The following is a 24,607-nucleotide window of genomic DNA, read 5'->3' as shown; positions in this document are numbered from 1 at the left end:
TGCAGGGCACCTACCCAGGGAGTAGTCCTACCCAGAGTCAAGATGGCTCTTCCCACATCAGTCAGCACCATCATGACAGTCCTTCATAGGCATGGCCAGATACTTTGTCCTCTGGGTAACAGTGACAATTACACTGTCTTTGGTACCACTCCTTGGATATGTGTGCAGTGTTAAGCATTTAAAAAACTTGGAAAGTAAGAACGCAGAAACCCTTGATGTAATGCTAACTTGGGTGTCTTGGAAGTAAGTAGACACTGCTTTCATGGTGAAGCATTGCTGAGTTCATTTAGATACTTTGGCTAAAAAAATGTTTAAAAACAGGTAGATTTTTAACTTAATTGCAATCTTTCTTTCCCACAGGCTGAATTTTTCTGTAAGCTTTATAAACCAGAAATTGTCATTAATGAGCTAGATGTCCAAGTAGGTCGAGTGCGGCTTTTACGGAAACAAAGTGAAGTTGTTCGCATTCAGAAGTAAGTAGAGTTCACTAGCTGCAGATTGTGTGAACAAAGCATGCCTGGCCCTGCAGATCTCCAGTCTGCTGTGTGTTGGAGGAATAGTAATTTTCCAAAATAGATTCTAGGGATGAGATATTGATAGCTGTTAGCAGCTTGGAACTGATAGCAGTCCTTGATCTGACTGTACAATTTATGTAGTCAAATACGCTCAAGTATATATCAGGCTGTCCTGGTGTGTACTTTTCTTCAAGGCTAGGATCAAATAAAATTCTAAATAATGTGTATAGGAAATGTTTTTGGCATCTCATGGTGTTTAAGTTACAACCAATCACACCAGCCATTGAGGTAAGCACACGACCCTGCCCACCTCCCTACCTATCTCAAGACAAGTCACAGTCACAGGTTCTGTTTAGACTCGATTTTGGGGGGAAGACTTTTTTTTAAATATTTTTTAACCTTTTTATTTTATTTTACTTTACTTTTGGTTTTTTTCGAGACAGGGTTTCTCTGTATATCCCAGGCTGTTCTGGAACTCACTTTGTAGACCAGGCTGGCCTCGAACTCAGAAATCCTCCTGCCTCTGCCTCAGAGAGCTGGGATTAAAGGCGTGCGCCACCCCAACCCCCCGACCCCCCCAGCTGGGGGGAAGACATTTTAACACATAATTATATAATTTTCTTTAAACACTTGAAGATACATGTGTATCTGTATGACGTGTGTATGTGGTTGTGTGTGCCATGACATGTAAAGTGAACATCACAGGGCAACTGGTTGCCAGGCTTGTCATGGGCAGTAAGTGCCTCTCCCTGCTGAGCCATTTCCAGGCCCTGTATAAATGAGGAATTGAAGCTAATTCAGGGGAAGTGAGTTGTTCAAGAATATGCTGTACGGGTATGTCTTATGTTTTGGGTGTTCAGAACATTGCATCCTAACCACAGGTGTTATCTTGTTGTATGTGACACTTACCAGCTGAATAGATATTCAGTATTTGTAGAGCACAGAAAATTGTAGTCTGAATGTTCTAAGAATATGTTACAATATGAAGAAAATTACTCTGGGTTATTTTCTCTTTTTTTTTCCCCAAGTTTTTCGAGACAAGAGTTTTTCTGTGTAGCCCTGGCTCTCCTGAAACTCTCTCTGTAGACCAGGCTGGCCTTGAACTCAGAAATCCACCTGCCTCTGCCTCCCAAGCACAGGCATTAAAGGCGTACGCCACCACTGCCCGGCTCTGTTTTCTCATTTTTCTTTGGATTTGTGTTTTATATCCAATACTTCAGAAAAGCTTGAAGCCTAGATGTTTTTCTCTTATTATTTTTCTGCTGGGACTTGCACAAGACGCTAATTACTAAGTTTGAAGTCGGATATTACTAGATTCAGATATTACTAGATTCTGCCCACGTCATCATGCCTGGCCTAGCTAGATTGTAAATCCCTCTTTCCTTTTCCTAGAGAGAAGTGCACTTTTGCTGCTACCCGCCCGTCCTCTGTTCTCCTTGAGCAGCTCGCAGTGTGTGTCAGTCAAGGGGAGCCTGTGTTGTTAGTGGGAGAGACAGGAACTGGTAAAACCTCCGCTGTCCAGTACTTGGCTTATGCTACAGGTAACCTTGGGTCGGGGACATAGGCCCTACACGTAACCTAAGGAGCAGGGCAGGATTGGGTGAACAAGTGGGGGAACAAAGGCCCTGACTTGTAGCCTAGGATTGGCCTCAGCCTTGGGGGCATCTTCTTGCCTTAGCCTCCAATGTGCTTGGATTATATGTGTGCATCACCAGGCCAGGTTTAATGTTTCTGTTTGCTTTGCTTTGTTGTTGTTTTCTTCTAAATAGTAAATCTAAGGATATTAAATTTAAAGTCGCCTCATTCCATTTATAATCAGTTTCTCTGGAAATAACCACCAGTTACAGATTAACATTAATTTTTTTACAATCTCTACACATATACCCAAACATAAGCGTACATATGTATTGTTTCAAAACAAATGCAGTTGTGCTTTGTATATATGCCACACATGCTGCTTTTCTTTTCTTGTAGCTTAGCCCAGGTTGGCCTCCCACTTATGAACCTGGTGATTCTGCCTCAGCCTTCTTGGGTAACATTACAAGTGGATGACAAGACTTGCTTATGTTTGTGCTTAATTAAGTTTATTAGACAACTTACTCATTTTTATGGCCAAATAGTAGTATATACTCTGGTTATTTATTTAGTCCTCATAGGCATCAACTTATTGAAGGATCTTTTTATATGTTGTTTGTATTTTCAACACAAGCTCTCCATGTAGATCTGGCTATCCTGGAACTCAACTATGTAGACCAGACTAGCCTTAAATTCACAGATATCTGCCTACCTCTGCCTCTGGGACTAAAGGTATGTGTTGCCACCACCCGGCTGAAGAATCGTTTTGTTGATTACAATTTTTAAGATGTTAAGGAATTCTAAGGCTTCTGAAATTCATAGAGAAGGTCAAAGAAAACACATGTGTGAAAACTTGCCTGCCTTCTTAAGGAATACATTGTGAGCTTTTGTTTGGTTGTTTATGTTTTTTGAAACAAGTTCTCCTTGTTTCTGGCTGTACTGGAACTTACTTTTCAGACCAAGCTGGGCTGTAACTCATAAAAACATGCACCATCAAAGCCTGAAACCTTTAAATGTTTAAAATAAGTATTTTCCTTTGTTGCTTAAAGGCCAGCATTTGAGAGTTGTCAATATGAATCAACAAAGTGACACTGCAGACTTGCTTGGAGGGTAAGTGTGATTCACATACTACTAAAATTCTCTGTTGTGTTTACTGCTACAGTTGGGAAATGCCATTTGCTTACTTACAAAACTCAAGTCTGCTCTTCTTGGAGGTTATGAAAAGCCCTATTCCCCTTCTCCCATTGCAGTACAGTTTGTTTTTGAGTTAGAGTCTCACTAGTCTGGCTGGTCTGGAGCTAACTATAGACCAAGATGGCCTCCAATCCACTTGCCTGGCTAATGAATTAATAACAGCAGTGGGCTAACTTGTTGGTGTATGAGCTTGAGGACACATGAGGGCCATAGCACACCTGTGGAAGGCAGAGGGCCAGGTGCACTGCACAGTAGTAGATTAATTTATTGCTGTGGCTTGAAGGCACCTGAATGCTGAGGTTTTCAGATTTAGCAGCAAGCACCTTTACCCACTGAACTATCTCATTGCCTATCTCTTAAATTTAAGTGAAAATTTTACATTTTTTATACATGGAAACATTATTTCTGTAATATGCAGAAAATGGTAGAAATCAGGTCTTTTATTATAGACTACCTTGTGCATAAAATGAGAAGGCCAAAAATAACCAAAATTTGGTAATACTCAGGGAGATATAGTAATATCCTATTCCTAGGCTGTGTAATTAGTTTCATGTTTTATAACTCACGTTGAATGAATTTAAATATAACAAATATATTAAAAGTGTAAGTAGGCCTCAGTGGTTTACAAATCTTAAGGCACTTTGAAGAACTTTAAAGCTTTTCAGATTTATACTGAGATTGCTTTCTGATTGTTAGTCTTTGTTCATGTATAGCATTACAATGCTCTTTGGATGTCTCCCCCCCCCCCCCAACAGTATTTTTATTCTTTGAAAATCCTGTGCAGTTTATTTTGTATGATGACCTCCTGACTTCTCCCATCTAACTCCTTCCCATTCCTTCTCCTCTTTCCTTCCTCTGGTTTTGTGTTTCTTGTTTTTGTTTTTCAGTTTCTTTTCTCTTTGAATCTAGTTTGTTTCCCAGCTAGTACTTGGCTCTGGTTCTTTTGTTTGATAGGTTTTTGTTGTTGGTGGTTTTGTTTGTTTAGAGAAAGTGTTACTGTGTAGCTCAGGCTTGCCTACAACACTGGACTCTCCTGCCTCCACTTTCTAAATGCTGTGATTATGGGCCTGTGCCACCATACCCTAGCTAGGCCTGTTTTCTATTAATATTAAATGATGAATGTCATCTAATCCCTTCTTAGAAAGCAGACCCTGGGCTCTGTTGATGTCAAAAGCAGTCTATAGCTGTATATACCCTCCCACCCTCTCATTTCATGTTCATCTGATTTTTTCTTAGTACATTGAGCTTCTGGTAGGCACCACACACACTCCTTTATATTACTTTGGAGGAATGAAAACCAATTTCCAGGAAGGTAAGGATGAGGTGAAAGAGGAGTGTAAAGACATGGTGAAAGAAGGACAGGGGTATAGAAGGAGCAGATGGCGCCCCTAGGAGGGAAGAAGTGACTAGCACAGAGCAGTAAAGCACAGAGCAAGCGACCATTTATCAGGAGACTTTACAATCATTTATAATTCCAGTAAGTAAAGAAGGAAAGTTTCTCTTTGGATAAATTGAGAAGGAAGAGAAGAAAAAGACTGAAGAAAATTAAACCTAGATAAAATGTCTACTCTTCACTTCCTTGCCATACGCAGGCCATTCTTAGACAGGGCCGAATGGGTGCCGAGTTCACTCAGCCAACCCTGAGTGAAGACGGACTCTTTCTTTCTGCATCGTTCATTTTCATAATTTAGCACGGGCTGTTTTCTCTGTCTTGATTTTCAATTGTATCGTGTATCAGTGTGCAAACTCCTTTTCCTTTCTTGTAGCCATTTTAAGATGAGTTCTTAAATACAGCCCTAGTGTATGTCATAGGTAGCTGGTATCCTTCGTGGGGACAGATGTTTTGGACCCATATTATATTTGACAGAAATTTCTGAAGTTGCTCCTAAGATACCATTTCCAAAAGACACGTTGACCACTTTGCTTTAAAGTTGTGTGTAGTGTGTAGGTCTGTTTCTGCATTCCTTCTTTAGCTGGATTCCTTTGCGTATCTGCTGCATTGATTGAAATGCTTCTCTTTTCTAAGATGCATATATAGTTTTCTTTTGTTTAATTTTGGGAGTGGAGTTAAGGACTTGCTGAAGGTGATCTTCAGGCTCATGGGCTACACATCCTTCATCCTTGAGCTACACATGTGACATGTTTCCCTTCCTTCATCAGTTGACCTCTGCATTGCCTTTTAACTGAGATTCTGTTACTAGGCTCAGCCTTTAATAAGCCAATTTTTCTTTTACAGGCAGTGGTCTCATTTGAAACACTAAGCTAGTCTTTGATAGCGCCCATAGACGAGCAGTAACAGAGGCAGTTCTTAGTAATCAGTGTCCTGACTAAGTCTCTGTGCACTCCTTTTCTCTATGACACACTTTTCAGTCCTTTATCTGTGTGGCTTCCCAAACAGTCCTGGTGTACAGACTCCCCACCATGCACTTTTGAGAACTGTGAGGGCTAGAGTGGCATTTGTCCCTTGTTGGATGCTGTACTGGTCCCACAATTGAAAGCCTGTCTTGTCTTGATGTTCTGTGTTCTTAACTAGTATAGTGCTGCCTTAGTCTGGGCCAGCCCCTGTTGCTTTTAAGATTGGCACTGTTCTTTAGATGGCATGTATTTTATTTCATTTCTTTGACCTGGTCCAGTGCTTGGTCTTGTCACCTTGTCTCTCCTGACTTTCTAAATCTTTTTCCATCTCACATTACAGCAGTAGTCCCTTCAACCTTCCTATTGCTGGGATCCTTTAATACAGGTTCTCATGGTTTAGTGACCCTAACCATAGTTATTTCATTGATACTTCATTACTATAACTTTGTTTCTATTTCTAATTTTTATTATTGTTATGAATTGTAATGTAAATAACTGGTATGTTACCCACAAATTGAGAACAGCTGTCCTACGATCTTAGTGGATCACATCACTGTCTTCCTAAAATTTTCTGCTGTCTTCTTAGAACACCTGGAACACGTCAGGTGTATTTTTGCCAGCAAGGCATCCCTAATGAACTCTGGCACTTCTCCAGCACTCTCCTTGGTGGAGCTGAGTGTACCTCAGCCTTAGTCCCTTTTCCAAACAGTTGAAACCTATGCTGACTCAACTGTTTTCAGGCATTAGGTTCAGCCACTTATTAATTATACATTATCCTCGAGTAGTATCATTGTTTCACAGACACCTGCTTAGATCACTTCCTTGTTTAAGTCTCTTTCAAATATCCCTTCTTCAGGAAATCTTTTATCACTGCTGTATACATTGCCAATGCCCCTATTGTTAAACCTTTACCACAGCTAGTACCTAAGCCACTGTCTGATGGTCCATAGAAATGTTTTCTGTGTTATCTCTCTGATTAGGTGATAAACTACATCAGGCCAGGACCTTGTGGGTGTTGATGATTCACAGCTTAACAAAGGAAAGATGCCCCGTACATTTTTATTGAATAAATGAGGTTAAAAAAATGCCTGTCAATGTATTAGTGAGCGAAAGCTTGAAGTTCCTTTCTTTTACCCACCATTCTCTGCAAAGTGCTTCTCTGATCAAAGCAGAGAGCAGCTTGTCCCTGAGCCAGCAGGGTTCCTTCTTCCATCCATAGAAACTTGGTTTGTTTTAAATGTGAGTGAGAGTAAAATAGATGGCATTCTCTTTTGCTGGCCATTAGAAATTTCAAACTTTTCTTAGTGCTTAAAATGTTTACTCTTCATCATGACTGTCACACACTTGAAGTGTGAAACTAGATCACAGCTGAACACTGACGAGGTCTTCGGTGCTGTTAGCTGTATCTCTGACTTTGATTAGTTTGCATTTTATTGTTTCCTACTTTCTGCTTTAGGAATTTGTAAAATTTTCGGTTTTTTGCCCCCAGGTTCAAGCCAGTGGACCATAAGCTTATTTGGTTGCCCTTACGAGAGACATTTGAGGAACTATTTGTCCAGACATTTTCCAAAAAGCAAAACTTTACCTTTTTGGGACACATTCAGACCTGCTACAGGCAGAAAAGATGGCATGATCTCCTCAAACTAATGCTACACGTACAGAAGTCGGCCAGTACCAAAGAAGGGAAGCAGAGCCAGCCGGGTAAGAACTGGCTTGTTAAGTAAGGAGGGAAAGAGCTGAACGCTGTAGTTCCTCAGGCAAAGGTGACTAGGTTGGAAGTGTTCCTGCTGCTGTGCTTGTAGACACGGTTCATTAACGTGGCTGGATGGTGATGGGCCCAGTAATTAGGATAGCGTATTATCAGAAGCAGCTGGCTTCCACAGTAAACAGCTGTTTGATAGTATAGTTGTCTTTGCTTTGCTTCCTTGCCAATGAAATGGTAATAATATGAGCTCCATCAAAGGTCTTCTAAGGGGAAATACATTACATTGTGTGTACATGTGAGCTAATGGTGACTGGCACATAGCATTGTATAGGTGTTTAGACTTAGTCCTTTGCACTTTTGTCTACGATGCTTAACACTCTTGTTTTATAAGTCTTAAGGTTTTGTTTGAGAGTCGTCCTGTGTGCATATGCAGCATATTTACAAACTTAATATGTGACAACTCTGGGGGAGGAAGATTTATTTGGCTTGCACTTTAAAATTAATTTTAGTCCATCATGATGAGGAGCTGTGGCAGCAAGCAGGAGCAGTCTCCTGTGTGGCGATAGGAATATACGCTGATGGGTGGTCCTATCATAGTAAGCCTGAAAGCGGAGAGCACTGGGAGTCAGGTCTCTCTCTCTCTCTCTCTGTACCGTGGAGCCCCGGTTGTCAGACTTGATGGCCTTTACTCACTGAGGTATCTTGTCATCTGTAAAGAGCATCTCTGGGGGTTCTCACTCATCTCTGGGAGCCCACCCTGATACACACGGTATTGAGAAAAACAAAACTAAGTTTAAGAAAGGCTCCTCTATGCAGGGAACTTGCATTGGAAACATGTGGCTATGAGGAGCACTGCACCCCACATGTAAGGTTGTGTCTGATTCTTTCTAGGGCTCCTTCTAAAGGAGAAATGGGAAGCATTTGGCCTTCGCCTCAACCATGCCCAGCAACAAATGAAAATGACGGAAAATGCCCTTTTGTTTGCATTTGTGGAGGTATTTTATTTATAATTTAGGTTAATGGATGTTGGTTTGATGGAGAACAGTCTGTGGAGGGTTATTTTGTATTGTCTTGGAGTTTTGCTTGCTGTTTAAGACAGAAAATACTTAACAAACAACACTGTAAGGAGGAGATGGGGAGCAGTGTTCTTCACAGTGTTTTGTTTTGTTTTTTTTTAATTTTTAATATTTTTTATTACATATTTTCCTCAATTACATTTCCAATGCTATCCCAAAAGTCCCCCATAGCGCCCCCCACTTCCCTACCCACCCATTTCCATTCTTTTGGCCCTGGCATTCCCCTGTACTGGGGCATATAAAGTTTGCAAGTCCAATGGGCCTCTCTTTCCAGTGATGGCCGACTAGGCCATCTTTCGATACATATGCAGCTAGAGACAAGAGCTCCGGGGTACTGGTTAGTTCATCATGTTGTTCCAACTATAGGGTTGCAGATCCCTTTAGCTCCTTGGGTACTTTCTCTAGCTTCTCCATTGGGAGCCCTGTGATACATCCAATAGCTGACTGTGAACATCCACTCCTGTGTTTGCTAGGCCCCGGCATCGTCTCACAAGAGACAGCTATATCTTCACAGTGTTTAAGGTTTTAGTGAGCACCAGGGATATGTACTGAGGATAGTGTATTCTGTTTCTTCTTTGGATGATGGACCAAGTACAGGCTCCAGCATAGTTTTCCATGTGAAAATCTGCATGTGGGTGTGAAGTGCATGTGATCCAATCAGGGCCTAGTTTGATTCCAGTCCGTGGTCCACTACTATTTGCTGTGAGCAAGTACTATCTTGATTAAATTTAGCATCGGTGATGTAGAGCTGAATAAAGATTCATTTTGATATTCTTAAATACACACTGTGATAGACTATGAATTACAAATCATATATTGATTTGAAATTTTTAGGGTCTTGATATGATTTTTTGGGTGCTCTTTTATCTGTTTTTGACAGGGACTCGATGTGTAGCCTTGGCTGGCCTGAAACTCAGATCTGGGATCAAAAGGGTGTCCCCACCCCTGCCCCTCCACCTTGAGTGCTTTTAGCTAATTGGATATTTTCCATCATCTGAATTTGTTGTTTGTTTATTTGTTCATCCATCCATATAACTCTTGTTTATATCATCTTACCTTGTAGGCTTAAAGATACTTTCTTGACCATTTTGAACATTTACAGAGTTTACATGCTCTAACACTGCCATCTGTCTGTAGTTATTTGTCTCTTAAAGTTTTGGCTTATCGTGGGAACAATATGCCCTTGCCTCTGTTATTAACCTAACTTGTGGAACTGCTTTTGCAAACTGAGCCTGTTTTGGAAATGCAGTCTTTAATATGTTATCTTCCAGGGAACTTTAGCTCAGGCTATAAAAAAAGGAGAATGGATCTTACTGGATGAGATTAACCTGGCTGCTCCTGAAACCCTGGAATGTCTGAGTGGCTTACTTGAAGGATCTTCTGGCTCTCTGGTTTTGCTTGATCGAGGAGACACAGGTAGCATTTAATCTCCTTGGAGTTTGACTTGGCACTAAGTCTTGGTCAGTTAGAGGTGAGATTCTTTTAGCTGGACATACTGCATTGGTCTTCCAATGGGATTTATTATTTAGGGAACAAGTTCTTGGACAAGTGAATTGAAATATAACTAGGAGCTATGGGGAATGTAAAGAAGAATAAGGTAATTTGTTAAGGCATTTAAGTTGTAGACACTGTCCAAATATACTATAGGTCTTAGGCAATAAAAAAATCATTAAAAGTGAACAAACGCACCAGAAAGACTTGAATGTCAGCATGGAGGTAAGCTGTGAGAAAGAGAGTGTGTATCTGTGTGAGAGTGCATGTATTTGCTGTCTGTCTGTCTGTCCGGAAAGTGATTCACTGAGGCTTCAGAACAGTCCTGAGTGACAGGGCAGGTGCTTGCACTCTGTGATTTTAAGCTGGCTTTCCTTGGGGCCCTCTAGCAGATTACTTATTGCTAAAAGTTGTTAAAATTTTCTCTTAACAGAGCCACTGGTCCGGCACCCTGATTTTCGTTTATTTGCATGTATGAATCCAGCTACTGATGTGGGCAAAAGAAATCTCCCACCAGGAATAAGAAACAGGTAAGAACTTTGTTTTCTTATCATTACTGGTAATATCAACATAACCAAACTTCAGTGGTTGAAATTTATTGAAATCTCATAGAGGGATCTTGGTTTCCTTGTTATTTCTGTTTTTGTTTTTTTTTTTTTAAAGATTCATTTATTTTATATATGTGAGTACACTGGCTGTCTTCAGTCACAGTAGATAGAAGAGGGCGTCAGATCCCATTACAGATGGTTGTGAGCCACCATGTGGTTGCTGGGAGTTGAACTCAAGACCTCTGGAAGAGCAGTCAGTGCTCTTAATTGCTGAGCCATCTCTCCAGCCTGTTTTCTGTTTTTTACAGATTGTAGCATGTGAGAAAGTGTAGAACCCTGGAGAACCATTCTCTACTGTTTATTATGTGTGCTCCTTCTGTGGTTGGATCCCACGTTGTGTACATAGTTCTTTCTTTGCTGTTTACTGTGATACTTTGAGCTACTAGGAAAATTCATTTCTAGTTGCTTAGTTTTGGTACTGAAGATTTAGCCTCAGTAATATTTTTGTCGTTTCAAGTTTGGAAAGAGTCACTAAGTCAATTAGGAGCCTGTAAAATGGCTTCGAGAGTGAAAGCACTTGTTGCCAAACATGAGAACCCAAGTTTAATTCCTAGAAACTGCATGTGGAAGGAGAAACCTAACTCATGCAAGGTGTCCCCTGACTATATAAGAACAGTGTGACAGTGTGACATCATTGTCCACTCCACAAAAGTAATTTTTTAGAAAACTTGTTCAATCTACCATTTACATTATTAAAAAATAATGGAAATATTATATATTTTAGAAATTATATGAAGTTATTTTTTTCTATACCATTTTAGTTTTTACTATGTGAGAGTAGGTATATGCCTGTGGGGAGGTGTTATTGTTGTTTAATCTTGAGATAAGATCTCACTGTGTAACCCTGGCTGTACTGGCACCTGATATGTAAATCAAGCTGGCCTTGAACTCAAGACCCACCTATTTATCTTTATCTTTAAATCCAGAAGTAGGGTTTTGTTTTGAAATCAAATAGAGCTCCCCAGTGTTTGGTACTTAGGTTAGTTATAGGCTAGTAATATCTTCTAAGTTACTTGTTGCCTTGATTAGAATGAAATCAGTTTGTTTGATTCTGTTTTGTCAGGTATTAGAATAGTGATGCCTTCTTGATTACAGTGCCATTTGATTGGAACACTTCTATTTTACTCTTTAAACTAAGGTGTGTTTCTTATATAGACAGCAGATAGACAAGTGCTCTTTTTAGATCCAGTCAGTCAGCCTATGTGGATTTGTCATCATCATGTCACTGGTTTTGGAGGTGGGGCTGGTGTTCCTGGTGTTCCTGGTGGTGGTCTGCATTTTACTGCTTACAGCAGCCTCCCAGCTCTTAGCTATGCTCTCTCTCACCTATGCTCATTCATCTCAGCAGCTCAAGTGCTGTTTCCTGTATTCTCCTAGCAATTCGTTTTAGGATGTACGAAGATTTTCTTTCTCTTTCAGGTGTTTTGCTTATTGTGTTTCTCTGGGTTGGCCATCATAGTCTTTTATGACTTGGAATGCATTGCTCCAGACTGTTCAAAGTTTCTAGTGAGAAATCAGCCGTTTATTTTGATGGGTTTCCTTTTTCAGCCTTCATACTGTTTCTTTGTTAAATATGCTCGATGTTTTAACTATTACATGCCACAGGGATTTTATTTTTTGTCTTGTCCAATTAGTTTTCTGTATGCTTTGTGTATTTGTATAGTTGTATCTTCAGGTTAGGTACATTTTCTTCTGTTAACTTTGTTGAAAATATGATATGCCATTGATTGGGATTTTTTTTTCTCATCTGTGTATAATTTGAAGGTTTTCGTTTTTTTTTTCTCCCATGGTGTTCACCTATCCTGTGTTCCTAAAAATGTTTCGTATCCCTCTTATTTGAGGATCTTTGAATCCGAATAAGTCATCTGCTTGATTTTATTTGTCAGACTTTTTTGAGGGAGCTTTCTATTTCTAGGGCGGCTATGGGCGGGGGTGTTTTGTTTTTTCAATTCCTCCTCAATATTTATATTTCGTGATTGAATTTTTTCTCAAGTTCTGTATTATCTTCATCATTTCCATTGGCCTTATGTTTCTCTTTCTGTGGGTGTCACCCAGGACTTTTTCTTCCTTCTAGTCTTTCTCTTCTTTAAGCTCCTGGAATTCTTTGATCAAATTTATAATTGTTCATTTAAATTCTGAGTCCTTTGGTTTATCTCTACAGGACTAATAGGTTTGGAGCTAAGATACTGTTTTGATTTCTTTTTTGGTTTTTTCGAGACAGGGTTTCTCTGTGAAGCTCTGGCTGTCCTGGAGCTCACTTTGTAGACCAGGCTGGCCTCGAACTTAGAAATCTGCCTGTCTCTGCCTCCCAAGTGCTGGGATTAAAGGCGTGTGCCACCACCGCCGAGCTCTTTTTTGATTTCTTATGTTGTTATTTTTGAGGTGAGATCTAGACATGATAGTTCTGTGTCTGATATAAACAGAAGAGAGAATGTGGGTTGGACCTACAAAACCACAAAAACTAATTGGACGTGGAAAGAATGACGTCAGGTGGGAATAGAGGACTAGACTGGTATACAGGGTGTGCTTCTTGGTCCAGTCCTGTAGTGTGGGGGAGGTCTGGCTGGGTGTATAGGTTAGATGTGACATGGGAGAAGCCTGGGAGAAGCCTACAGGTTGACTGCAGAGGAGACTCACCAGGCTAGACACTAGAGCAGTGCTAATGCTAGGACTCTTTAATACAGTTCCCTGTGTTGTGGTGACCCCAACCATAAGGTTACTTTTGTTGCTACTTCATAACTAGAATTCTGCTACTGTTAGGAATAATAATGTAAATGTCTGTCTTCTGATGGTCTTAGGCAATCCTTGTGAAAGGTTTGTTCTCCCAAAGTGGGTCACTCCCTACAGGTTAGAACTGCTACCCTAGAGAATGATGTGGGACATACTAATTTCTTAAAAATGATTAATAATTTTCTTACAGGTTCACGGAACTTTATGTAGAAGAATTAGAAAGTAAAGAAGACTTACAAATACTTATTGTGGATTATCTGAAAGGACTGAACGTGAGCAAGAGCACTGTGCAAGGCATTGTAAAGTAGGTTGTCCTTTGCTTGTTTTTATACAATTACTTCTGAACATAAAAGACCCATCCCATGCAGTTACACATTTTCATGATTTGCTTCTGTGTGAAGGAAACTGGTGGAAGGATTTGCTTTACAATGGAAACCTTCTATGAATACTCTTGAGATTTTCTTAAAGGAATTACTTGGGCTAGAGATGGCTCAGCAGCTAAGAATACTGACTGCTCTTCCCAAGGTCCCAAGTTCAATCCCAAGCAACCACATGGTGGCTTACAACTATCTGTAATGTTGTGACCTCTGACTTCTTCTGGTGTGTCTGAAGAGAGCGGCGATGTATTCACATACATAAAATAAATAATAAAACTTTAAAAATAAGTTCTGAATAAAAAAAAAGAAATAATTTACACAACTAAGACTCACTACCTATGAAATTAAATAGGTGCTGTTATCTTGATTAATTCTGTATATTTATAGCTTAGTACTTGAATTCCTAAATACTAAGTTGTTCTTTTATTTATCTTTTGCTTTGTCTCTTTCCTACTTAAAATTTGCATAGTAGCTAAACGGAAATGAGTTAGTTTTCTGTTGTAAATTGAATTAGATTAAGAATTAAGAGATTTGCATGTATACGCTACCAAACTATGGTATAGGTTGATTCTTTGCGTCTCTTATGTATTGCAGGCCATATAGAAAGTGTTTTATACAGTCTTAGGATGTCATGTTGACCCACAAAGCTGGAAACTGTTAGGTCGTTTTGAGCAAATCACTCTCCTCCGAAAGGGAGTGTGATATAGGAAGGGGTTGAAATGGAATATTAGCTATTCACTTACAATTTTACAGCTTGTTCCCTACCCTACCCCCGAACCTTTGAGTGTGCTAGGTATCAGACCTGGAGTCTTGTATGTGCTAAGCAGACATTCTGTAGCCTTGGCTGACATTTGTTTAACGAACAAATGTCCTGCATTTCTATTGTGCAGGGACTTGGATTTTATCTGTGATTCCTGTTTGCTTTCATGTGGGCATGCAGCGGATCACCATTTCCAAAGCAAAATAGTATGGAGATCATATTTCAATCCTCTACCTTGTGAAGGACATTAGTGTTAACAATATGCCAGGAGACATCATGTCTCTCTGTGAGTTTGACATTACTGAAGGTAGATAGAGCTGTGTTCTTTCAAATCTCCTAAATTCTGTTTCGTGGGTGTAGTTCTTCATTTGCCCTTCAGGTACAGCCTACTCTGACACACTACTTATTAATCAGCCTTTTCCTACTAAGTTGCTGACTTACTACTTTGCTTAGAAGACACAAGTTTCTCACTTAGCTCCACTGGTTCTTTTGGGCCGGTGAAGTAGGACGTTTCATTTCTTGATTTTTTTTTTTTTCCAAAGATACTCATTAAGGTGTTTGAAAGAAACTTTAGATTATGTGATCTCTGTGAGTTCAAGGCCAGCCTGATCTACAGAGCTAGTTCTAGGACAGCCAAAGCTACACAGAGAAACCCTGTCTTAGAGAAAAAAGGAAAATAGCATTTGGAGTTTCAATAGTTAAAAACAAGCAGAAAAATAATTACTATTTAATAAAACTGTGCAAACCTTCCTCTTTGTAGCTTCTACACTGCTTTGAGGAAAGAGTCAGGAACCAAATTGGTCGATGGAACTGGCCACAGGCCTCACTACAGCCTTCGGACCCTCTGCAGAGCTTTACGCTTTGCAGCTTCCAACCCATGTGGCAGCATCCAGCGCTCACTCTATGAGGTGAGATGGGCTCACCATGATTGGGAAGGAGAAGTGATGCAGGTGCCACATATGTCAGTGCTTGCCAAGAGATTGCGTCTCTTAACACTTCAGACAAGAGCTGCCCTGTTCTTTTCTCTTCCATTTTACCACGTTTAGAAGTTATTCTGAGGAAGCACACACCTTTAATCCCATCAGAGACGGGCAGATCTCTGAGTTCAAAGCCAGCCTGGTCTACATAGCAGGTACCAGGAGAGCCAGGGCTACACAGAGAAACCCTGTCTCAAAAAACAAAGACAAGAAAAGTAGTTGTAGGCTATAGCACCCCAGGAATCTATTCCTGAAATCAGTTGTACTGTTACAGAAGGCTAGGCTGGGTTCATCTGTTTGTGTCTTCTCCTAGGGCTTTTGTTTGGGTTTCCTAACGCAGCTTGACCGGGCATCACACCCAGTGGTTCAGAAGCTCATCTGTCAACACATTATTTCTGGCAATGTCAAAAGTCTACTGAAACAGGTTTGCTCTTCAACTTTCTTTCTTCCTTTTTTTTTCCCCAAAGATTCATTTATTTATTATATGTAACTACACTGTAGATGCCTTCAGACTCCCCAGAAGAGGGCATCAGATCTCATTAAGGATGGTTGTGAGCCATCATGTGGTTGCTGGGAATTGAAGTCAGGACCTCTGCAAGAGGGATTCATCTTAGTTATTGTTCTATTGCTGTGAAGAGACACCATAACCAAAGCAATCTTTATAAAAGTAAGCATTTACTTGGATCTTGCTTAGAGTTTTAAAGAGTTAGTCCATAATGATCATTGTGGGAGGCAGAAAGGCATAGTCCTGGACGAATAACTGAGAGCTTTATATCCCGATCCATAGAAAGTAGTCGAGGATAGAGAAATATGGGTCTTTGAAACTTCACAGCCCACACCCAGTGACACACCTCCTCCAACACCACCACACCTCATAATCCTTCCCAAACAGTTGCATTAACTGGGTACCAAGCATTCAAACATAAGCCTGTGGAAGCCATTCTTATTCAAACCAACACAGGGATTTTAGTGGGGGTTGGAATACTGCTGTTAAAAGCAACAATGGTTTGAGTTTGATAGGAAAGTAACACTAGTCTTGAGGAAAAAAAACAAACTGAGAAACTTACCCCATCTTTTCGTTGTTTTTATTGTTTGCTCATTAGAATGAGAGAGAGGTATTTGAAGTTATTTGGATTCAACATTTTAAAAATAATACATGCTTAACTATTGGAGACTCTAAAAATATGATGTGATTTACCCTACAAACATCTTAGAATGGTTGTGTCGTTCCCATGTTACCTGTTGTCTTAATTAAGATTTCTATTGCGATAAGCACGATAACCAAAAGCAAATTGGGGAGGAGAGGGTTTTTTAGGTTGTACTTTATAACTCAAGCAGACTGAGGCTATGGAGGAATGCTGCTTATTTATTGGCTTGCTCCTCGTGGCTTATTCAACCTGATTTCTTAACACTGTCCAGGACCACCCGCCTATGAGTAACATCACTCACAATGGGCTAGCTAGGTCCTCCCACTCCAACCATCAAACAAGAAAATACACTACAGTCTCAATTGAGGTACCTTCCTTTCATTTATCTCTAGTTACTATATAAAGAACCAGCATACTCAGAAAGGATCAGTTTATATAGAGGGTCAGTTTGTGTCCTCCAGGTGATCCAGAATCTACTAGTGTACAGCCTCTTCCTTCATTATAGGACTGGGCCAGTGTTGAGAGAAATGATAGGTATTTTTGATTTAAAAAAATAAATCAAATTGGGCATTTTGCTAGGTGAGGGAGCTGAATCATATAATAATGTGAAATTTTATTTTGATCTCTGTATTTTTTTTTCCCCTAAACCTTTCTACTCTCATTTAATTTTAAAACCGATATGAAAAAAAATTGTTTTCATTCCTGGAAGTAATGTTGTGTTTTGATTACAGTTCGGTGTTGTTGTTGCTTTGGGGTTTGTTTGTTTGTTGTTGGAAGTACCCATGGTAAAGTAGTATTTTTGATAAGGACTTAATTTTCTACTTTACCCTCATCTGAAAGAATGCCAAAGTTGACATAGATAGACTATGGTCATTTCTCAGAGTCCCTTTTTTTTTCTTTTCAGCCTATTCCAGAACCGAAAGGAGGCCGCCTTATTCAGGTTGAAGGCTACTGGATTTCAGTTGGAGACAAGGAGCCTAAAATAGATGAAACATATGTCTTGACGCCTTCTGTTAAGCTGAACCTGAGGGACATTGCCCGAGTGGTCTCTGCAGGGTATGTGTGTGTTTGTACTCCTAGTACTGTGAAGTTTCTGTAAAAGGTATGGTGGTTACTTTGCCTGAGTTCTTAGACATAGTCAAAACTTCACTGATACTTACTGGCTAACTGAATTACTGCTTTCAAAAGTCCATATTTCTGTTTTTGTGTTAGCTGAGAAAGGTGTAAAGATATTAATTACTGGGATGTTTTTTAAAGTTGTTGTGTTTTTGGAAATGTGGCTAAGTTGCTGAGTGGGCTTGCTGTTCTTTTCAGAGTCTGCTTCCCAGCACCCATGTCTATAGCGTACAGCTGGGTGAAAGTAGCTCTATAGGATCCAAAAATCAGTTCTGGACGGACACACACACACACCCCTCCAAAACATCCAGAAATAAAAATTGAAAGTAAAATTGCTTTGTAATTTTGTTGATTAACACTTACATTTCTTATTGTTGGGTGATTGACTAACAGTTGACTCCTCTTTTTCTGCAAGAGATGTTGGAATGGCATCTCAAGGCTGGGCATGGGATATAAGCCTTTAATCCCATCAACCTGTCTCCAGCTTTGGCAGGAAATTCTTGACTGATTTATTCAAAATTGAAGTCATCTGAAGTAACATTCGAGATTTGCATTGTAGTTGACAAAACAGTATGTTCAGCCCAGCACTCCTTTAATTCTAACATGATGGGCAGAGACAGACAGATCTCTACGAAGAGTTCAGGGCAGTCCTGGTCTACATAGCACGTTTTAGGCCAGCCAGAGCTGAAGGCCAGCCAGAGCTGAAACCCTATCTCAGACAACAATGGAATTACAGAACCTTCTTGATGCATGGTTACCTTGCGTACCTAAAAATATTCTAGTTTCCTTCTTGTCTCTTTTTATAATTGCTCTGTTGGCTAATATTTTACAGAACCTATCCAGTGCTGATCCAGGGAGAAACATCAGTTGGTAAAACAAGTCTGATAAAGTGGCTGGCTGCTGCTTCTGGCAATCACTGTGTGCGAATTAACAACCACGAACACACAGATATTCAGGAGTACATTGGCTGTTACACGTCTGACACCTCGGGGAAGCTTGTCTTTAATGAAGGTAGTGTTATTGCATCCCTTGGATGTACACTCTTGTGCTTTTAGACCCATTTCTTCTTATAGTCTTTTCTAATTGAGGAACATGAGCTAGAGAGTTAAGGATAATTCCTAGAGCACTGGAATTCCTTTGTTGGGCTAATCTTGAACAAGACAATTATTAAGTATCAAAATCAAAGAATAGGGTACAGAAGGATTAAAATAGATAGTGAGAATTTGGTGATTTTATAAAATTAGATGTCAAACAGAATATTTAACAGGTTGAACAAGACATATTTATTAGCCTTGGCTCCTCCTGGGGGTAGAAAACGGCCATGTCAATTATAAGTCTTACATCTTGGGACATTAGAATGTTTGAGGGTCACAGCTAGCTGCAGAGAAATTTTCTTGGCATTATAGCTATCAAATAGCATTTTTGTTTGTACAGACAGACATATTTTAAGGCCTTGGAGTCATACTTTGAATAATTCTTGTCATTTCCTTCTAGGTGTTCTTATTGATGCCATGAGAAAGGGCTACTGGATTGTCTTAGATGAATTAAATTTGGCACCTACTGATGTGTTAGAGGCCCTCAACAGACTGCTGGATGATAACCGTGAACTGCTCATAACAGAAACACAGGAAGTTGTTAGGGCGCACCCTCGCTTCATGCTTTTTGCCACCCAAAATCCCCCAGGACTTTATGGAGGTAGAAAGGTGTGTAACAATTTCATGCAAGTCTGTTCATCAACATGAGAAATGGTAAAATCTTTGTTAGGAATGAGACATTTGGGGTTTCTTTTTCTTGTTTTTTGGTTTTTAGTGAAACAGGGGTTCTCTGTAGCCCTGGCTATCCCGGAACTCACTTTGTAGACCAGGCTGGTCTCGAACTCAGAAATCTGCCTGCCTCTGCCTCCCGAGTGCTGGGATTAAAGGCATGCGCCACCACCGCCTGGCTGGGGTTTCTTTTGTGGTGAATAACAACACTGCTAATTGTAAATCAAAAGAATAGGTGCTTTTTAAAAATAAGATTTTAATTAAAATGATTGTATCACTTCATTTCCTCCTGCCAACCCCTTCCATGTTTCTTTTTGCAATCCTTTCTATGTCTGCCTCCCCTAATTCCTGCTTAATTTGATAATTATTGTTACATAAATAAATGCATTATGGATAGATTGGTAGATAGATACACAAATACATAGATAAACCTGCTAAGTCTAATTTTCATTTACTCACACACACACACATACACGAGATTGAGGGCTGACCACTTTATATTGGATATCCAGTCATGTGCTCATTGTTAGGTTAAGGCTTTTCATACACACATACACATGTCTTACTTCATTTTGTACATTCCCTAGGTGCTGTCTAGAGCCTTCAGAAACCGATTTGTGGAATTACACTTTGATGAGTTGCCCAGTTCTGAGTTGGAAACAATTTTGCACAAGCGATGTAGTTTACCTCCTTCCTATTGCAGTAAATTGGTTAAAGTCATGTTGGACCTTCAGGTATTTCATATCTTCATTTGAAATTAAATTTAGTTGGAATATATTAGTTAGCATTGGCATCACAATTTGATAGTTTTCTCAAGCAGAAGGATGTCCATCCATTTAGTTTTAGCAAGTAAGGCTTTTGTTTGGTTGGTGAGTTTGTTTTAATTGGGGGAGATCTTTTTTCTAAAATATATCTGGTAATATCGATTTCTTTGTATGTTTTCCAGGGGCTTTGGGAATTTATATTTACCTCAGAGCTTGTTTGTGCTATGTAAACTCTCTGTTACTGACCTGTATGTAGCTCCAGCTCCTGTTTTTCTAAATCAGCACTTGTATCATAGTAAATTTTTATGCCATTTACTCTATAGTTGTGTATAAATAATATATACAATATGCCTGTGTGTATTTATAACTTTTAGCAAAGGCAAACTACTTACTTTTTTTTTTACAGTGTTTGCTTGTGTTGCCTCAAGTAGCCTAGAAGTTGTGACTTTCTTGTTTTGTTTTGTTTGTGTTATTTTTGTTTTTGCTTATTTTCTTTATAATATAGACGTAGGCCATTGAGCTGGTTCAGTGATTAAAAACACTTTTGCAAGCCTGATGACCTGAGTTAGATCCCAGAACACACTACAGCAATGACAGAACCAACTTTCAGAAATTGTTCTCCTATATTTGTGCCTGTGTACTTACAGGAGATGATGTTGGTTCCATCCATGATATGACACTTGAGTGGAGTGTTGGTCACCAATATCTTTCTTCACGGTTCTCCTCTGATAACCATAAACCTGCAGTTGGTACTTACCACCCCAAGGCTGGAGATCGGTTAAGGGCATGGCACACACTTAGTGAAGCAGTCTACAACCCCTAAAGTGCCATTGTTAAAAGTGTTCTTTATCAGAAATTAATTAAGCTGGGTTCCAAAAATCTATTGCTACCCCTGCTCACAACTTCATGTGAGTTTTCTGTTTGTGTTGTATAACCCATTGAGTCAGTTTAGTGCTGTCTGCATGCATATAGACAACTTACTAGTGGCCATATTCCAGAAGAGAAATGACTCCTCTCTCTGCAGCCACCAGTTGCCAATCGTGCAGCAGCTTCATTTAGCTTCCGGAGTCCCTCCTTCATCCATGTTTGAGTTTCCATGTGTAACATCTTGTGCAGGTCTCATGCAGGTGCCTCAGTATGTGACTGCAGCGGTGTCAGGTGACAGCATTCCCAGTGCTCTTCCTATCATCCACCTCTTGGAGTGTCTCCCTCTTCTTCCATAACATTTCCCAAGCCTTGCTGAAGTTGATATCAATGTCTCATTTGGGGCTGAACATGTACAGTCATGTATACTTGACACTTTTAACAGTTATTAAGTCCTTACCTTGATTGCTGCTCACTGCTAAAAGACCAAGGTTAAAAACAGCACTCATTTATAAACAAAATATTAGGAGGTAGATTCTATTTACTAAATAGAGATTTCTATTTACTAAAGTTGGTCCTGCACTAGGACCTACTTCAACATGTCTTCACCAGCCATGGGTTTGTGTTTAGGGTTACAGTACCAGGCATGATGTCCCTCCTGTGGAGCAGGCTTCACATCCAATTAGAATGTAGTTAGTTACCCCATAATCATGGCACTGTTGCATCAGTGGGTACATTTTGCATGGCAGGTCTTTGTTGTGGCATTCAGGGTATACTGCTGGGTAATGAATGAATGATTTTTCTTCTCTGCAGACTGTTCAGTTCCTTTTGTATGCTGAAAACTCGTCAGCAGGGAGAAAGATTCCAGATCAGTTCTAACACAGTCTCTGTGTCCTACAACCAAATGGTGTATGTTGCATATTCAGTTAGTAGGATGTTACCCTCTAGTTAGAGTGGATAGCCAATGACTAGCATGTGCTGTTTTGGGACCTTTCTAACAGTAACAACTTTCTAGTAGTTATCCCATGGCTGGCACAGGATTTTTGGTGTTTGTAATAACCCATGTTTTCTGAAGGGAGTATTGTTCTCCCATGCAGATAGCCCTCTGTTCAAATTCCTTCTGTTTTTACATTGTATGTTGTAGCTAATTTGCAAAGCAGTTGATTTCCATAATAATTTTCATACACCTTTAATTTGGTTGCTCCACCCTCCACCCTTTGTTTTCCTCAAGCCTCCTCCTCTCTTTCCTCCCCTTTCACATCCATCATGTATGTTCTAGTATCTCATTCCCCCAATTTTCTTACTGTTTAGATTATTCTCTTTTTTTCTGTATAGGAAATGAGATTTATTTATTTTCTATAAGTGTATATTACTTTGAACATTTTTTCCAGACAATTGTAGATGATTTGCATTTCTGGGAAGTTAGATCAGGTAAAATGAGTTAATGATTTTTTATAAGATAAAACATATGCATTCAATTCCGTTCAGTAAGAAATTATTTTTATACTTTCCTAGTCCTACCGGAGACGGTCCTCGGTGTTTGCTGGAAAGCAGGGGTTTATTGCCCTTAGAGATCTGTTCCGGTGGGCTGAAAGGTACAGATTGGCTGAGCAGACTGAGGAGGACTATGATTGGCTACAACATTTAGCCAATGATGGTATGTTTTAATACATAAAATTATACCAGATGTTTTATTAAAACAAATGCTTTCTAAATTCTGTGTGGTATGTTCATTTTCTCGCTTGTTCTAGAAGCAGCCTTTCTCTCCCAACTCTAACTGGTCTTGTGAACAGTTGTCAGTCTGGCAGACCTCTGCTTCTTTTGGGTCTCATGGTTTTGACTGGCTCTTGCTTCTTCAGCTTCCTGACCCAGTGGCAGCAGTGGGTAACAGTCACTCTTACTTCATGTCTCAACATTCTTCACTACCAACTGCTAACGTGTCCCTTGATTTCCACCTCCAGGTTTCATGCTTCTGTCAGGCAGAGTCAGGAAGCAGGAGGAAGCTGATGTGATTCAAGAAGTCCTTGAAAAACATTTCAAGAAAAAATTGTGTCCTCAGTCTCTTTTTTCCAAAGAAAATGTTCTAAAGTTACTGGGTGAGTAGACTCAAACACCATAGGAACATGAATCATGTTGTGCTCATTAGAGCCTACAGTTTTATTCTGCTTTGTTAGGTAAATCGTCTACCCAGACAAGTGTGTTGGACTCTAAGTTCAGCCATGTAGTGTGGACTGAAAGCATGCGGAGACTGGCAGTGCTGGTGGGCAGGGCGCTGGAATTCGGTGAACCGGTGCTGCTGGTTGGAGACACTGGGTAAGCTCTGAAACTGTAGCTCAATGAGAAGTCCCACTTTTCTGTCAGTGTGATGGGGATACACCTATAGGGGTGGGTGAAGCACTTAGAGGAGTTTCTCTTCTCTTTCTCTTGTTGTCTGTTTTTCTTTCCCCTCCCTCCCTTTCTTTCAAAGCAAGATCTGTTATTTCTTTACCTTCATACTGAAAAAGCTATTCAATAGGTGTGGAGAGAAATTGCTGGTGTTTCTTGCAGAATTCATAATGATTATTTCTTCCTCTCCATTGATTGCTGTTGAAAGAATTCAAAGAATGAAATGTGTGTAGCTGATGACCTTTTGGACAAACCATCTGAGAGGTGCTGCTGCTGTACAGAGAAACACATAAACCTGAGTTGCAGGCTCCTGAGTTGGATTAGGCTTGTAACGAGGTCCGAGTGTGGCTCATCTCTTACTAATGCAGTGTCTCTGACTATGTATTTGGAATACATGCTGCTGCTTAATCTGGTGTATATTTCTAATAGGTGTGGAAAAACTACTGTCTGCCAAATGTTTTCAGCCTTGGCAAATCAGAAACTATACTCAGTCAACTGCCATTTAAACATGGAGACATCGGACTTCCTGGGTGGTTTAAGACCAGTGAGACAAAAGCCAAATGACAAGGTTGGTTTAGATACAGGGTATCTCCAGATTTTGGTCACTTTCTTCGACCCTTGCTTCTTGAGGATTATGTGTTTCACCTCGGGCATCTAGTTCTGTGTGTGTTTAATTCACCCTGCTGCTTCTCCAAATCCTAGGAAGACCTGGACACAAGACTCTTCGAGTGGCATGATGGGCCACTGGTTCTGGCTATGAAGGAGGACAGCTTTTTCCTCTTAGATGAGATCTCCTTGGCTGATGACTCTGTCCTAGAAAGACTGAACAGGTGACATAAATGGGGCTTGTCTTTGCTGATAAATTTGTTGGCCTGGTTATGGCCTTGTATGTTTATTGATACCCATGTTTGGCACATAGAAATGAGGGAATGTCAAAAGAGTTGCTGTGCTCAGGGTGTGCAGGGCTCAGGTGGTTTTGTTTGTCGTTTTATGTTTTTTACTTTTCAATAATCAGAAACAATTGATGTGGGATGATAGAGCTGAAAGCAAATTATATGCTTACACTTTATTACTTAATATTTTAAATAAAGCCAGAATTAGAATTCTAAATTTGATAACTTTAAGGCATTTCCACAACCTCAGACCGATTAGTTCTTATACAGTGATTTCCATTCTTCTCCTTTATTGAAGGATTGTGTAATAA

At 39.9% G+C, this 24,607-nt stretch overlaps 1 protein-coding gene across 2 annotated transcripts in view; it reads left to right on the top strand.

The window, feature by feature from the left end:
• Positions 1-24,607, top strand: part of Mdn1 (midasin AAA ATPase 1) — a 121,100-nt gene that overhangs the window by 23,009 nt on the left and 73,484 nt on the right. For both annotated transcript variants that reach the window (XM_029476052.2, XM_029476051.2), the window contains exons 13-31: positions 361-473; positions 1,908-2,056; positions 3,140-3,200; positions 7,129-7,340; positions 8,236-8,339; positions 9,692-9,836; positions 10,345-10,441; positions 13,440-13,553; positions 15,147-15,294; positions 15,677-15,787; positions 17,416-17,567; positions 18,460-18,638; positions 19,122-19,330; positions 19,978-20,124; positions 22,534-22,675; positions 22,980-23,114; positions 23,193-23,331; positions 23,833-23,971; positions 24,106-24,233. In XM_029476052.2, coding sequence (XP_029331912.1) covers positions 361-473; positions 1,908-2,056; positions 3,140-3,200; positions 7,129-7,340; positions 8,236-8,339; positions 9,692-9,836; positions 10,345-10,441; positions 13,440-13,553; positions 15,147-15,294; positions 15,677-15,787; positions 17,416-17,567; positions 18,460-18,638; positions 19,122-19,330; positions 19,978-20,124; positions 22,534-22,675; positions 22,980-23,114; positions 23,193-23,331; positions 23,833-23,971; positions 24,106-24,233 — 2,624 coding nt within the window. The remainder of the gene's footprint in view (positions 1-360; positions 474-1,907; positions 2,057-3,139; positions 3,201-7,128; positions 7,341-8,235; positions 8,340-9,691; positions 9,837-10,344; positions 10,442-13,439; positions 13,554-15,146; positions 15,295-15,676; positions 15,788-17,415; positions 17,568-18,459; positions 18,639-19,121; positions 19,331-19,977; positions 20,125-22,533; positions 22,676-22,979; positions 23,115-23,192; positions 23,332-23,832; positions 23,972-24,105; positions 24,234-24,607) is intronic.

This window comes from Mus caroli, unplaced genomic scaffold (genome assembly GCF_978045245.1).
Source record: "Mus caroli unplaced genomic scaffold, Mus_caroli_1 scaffold_6, whole genome shotgun sequence".
In the NCBI taxonomy this organism is placed as follows: Eukaryota; Metazoa; Chordata; class Mammalia; order Rodentia; family Muridae; genus Mus; species Mus caroli.
This window is presented reverse-complemented; position numbering and strand designations above follow the sequence as displayed.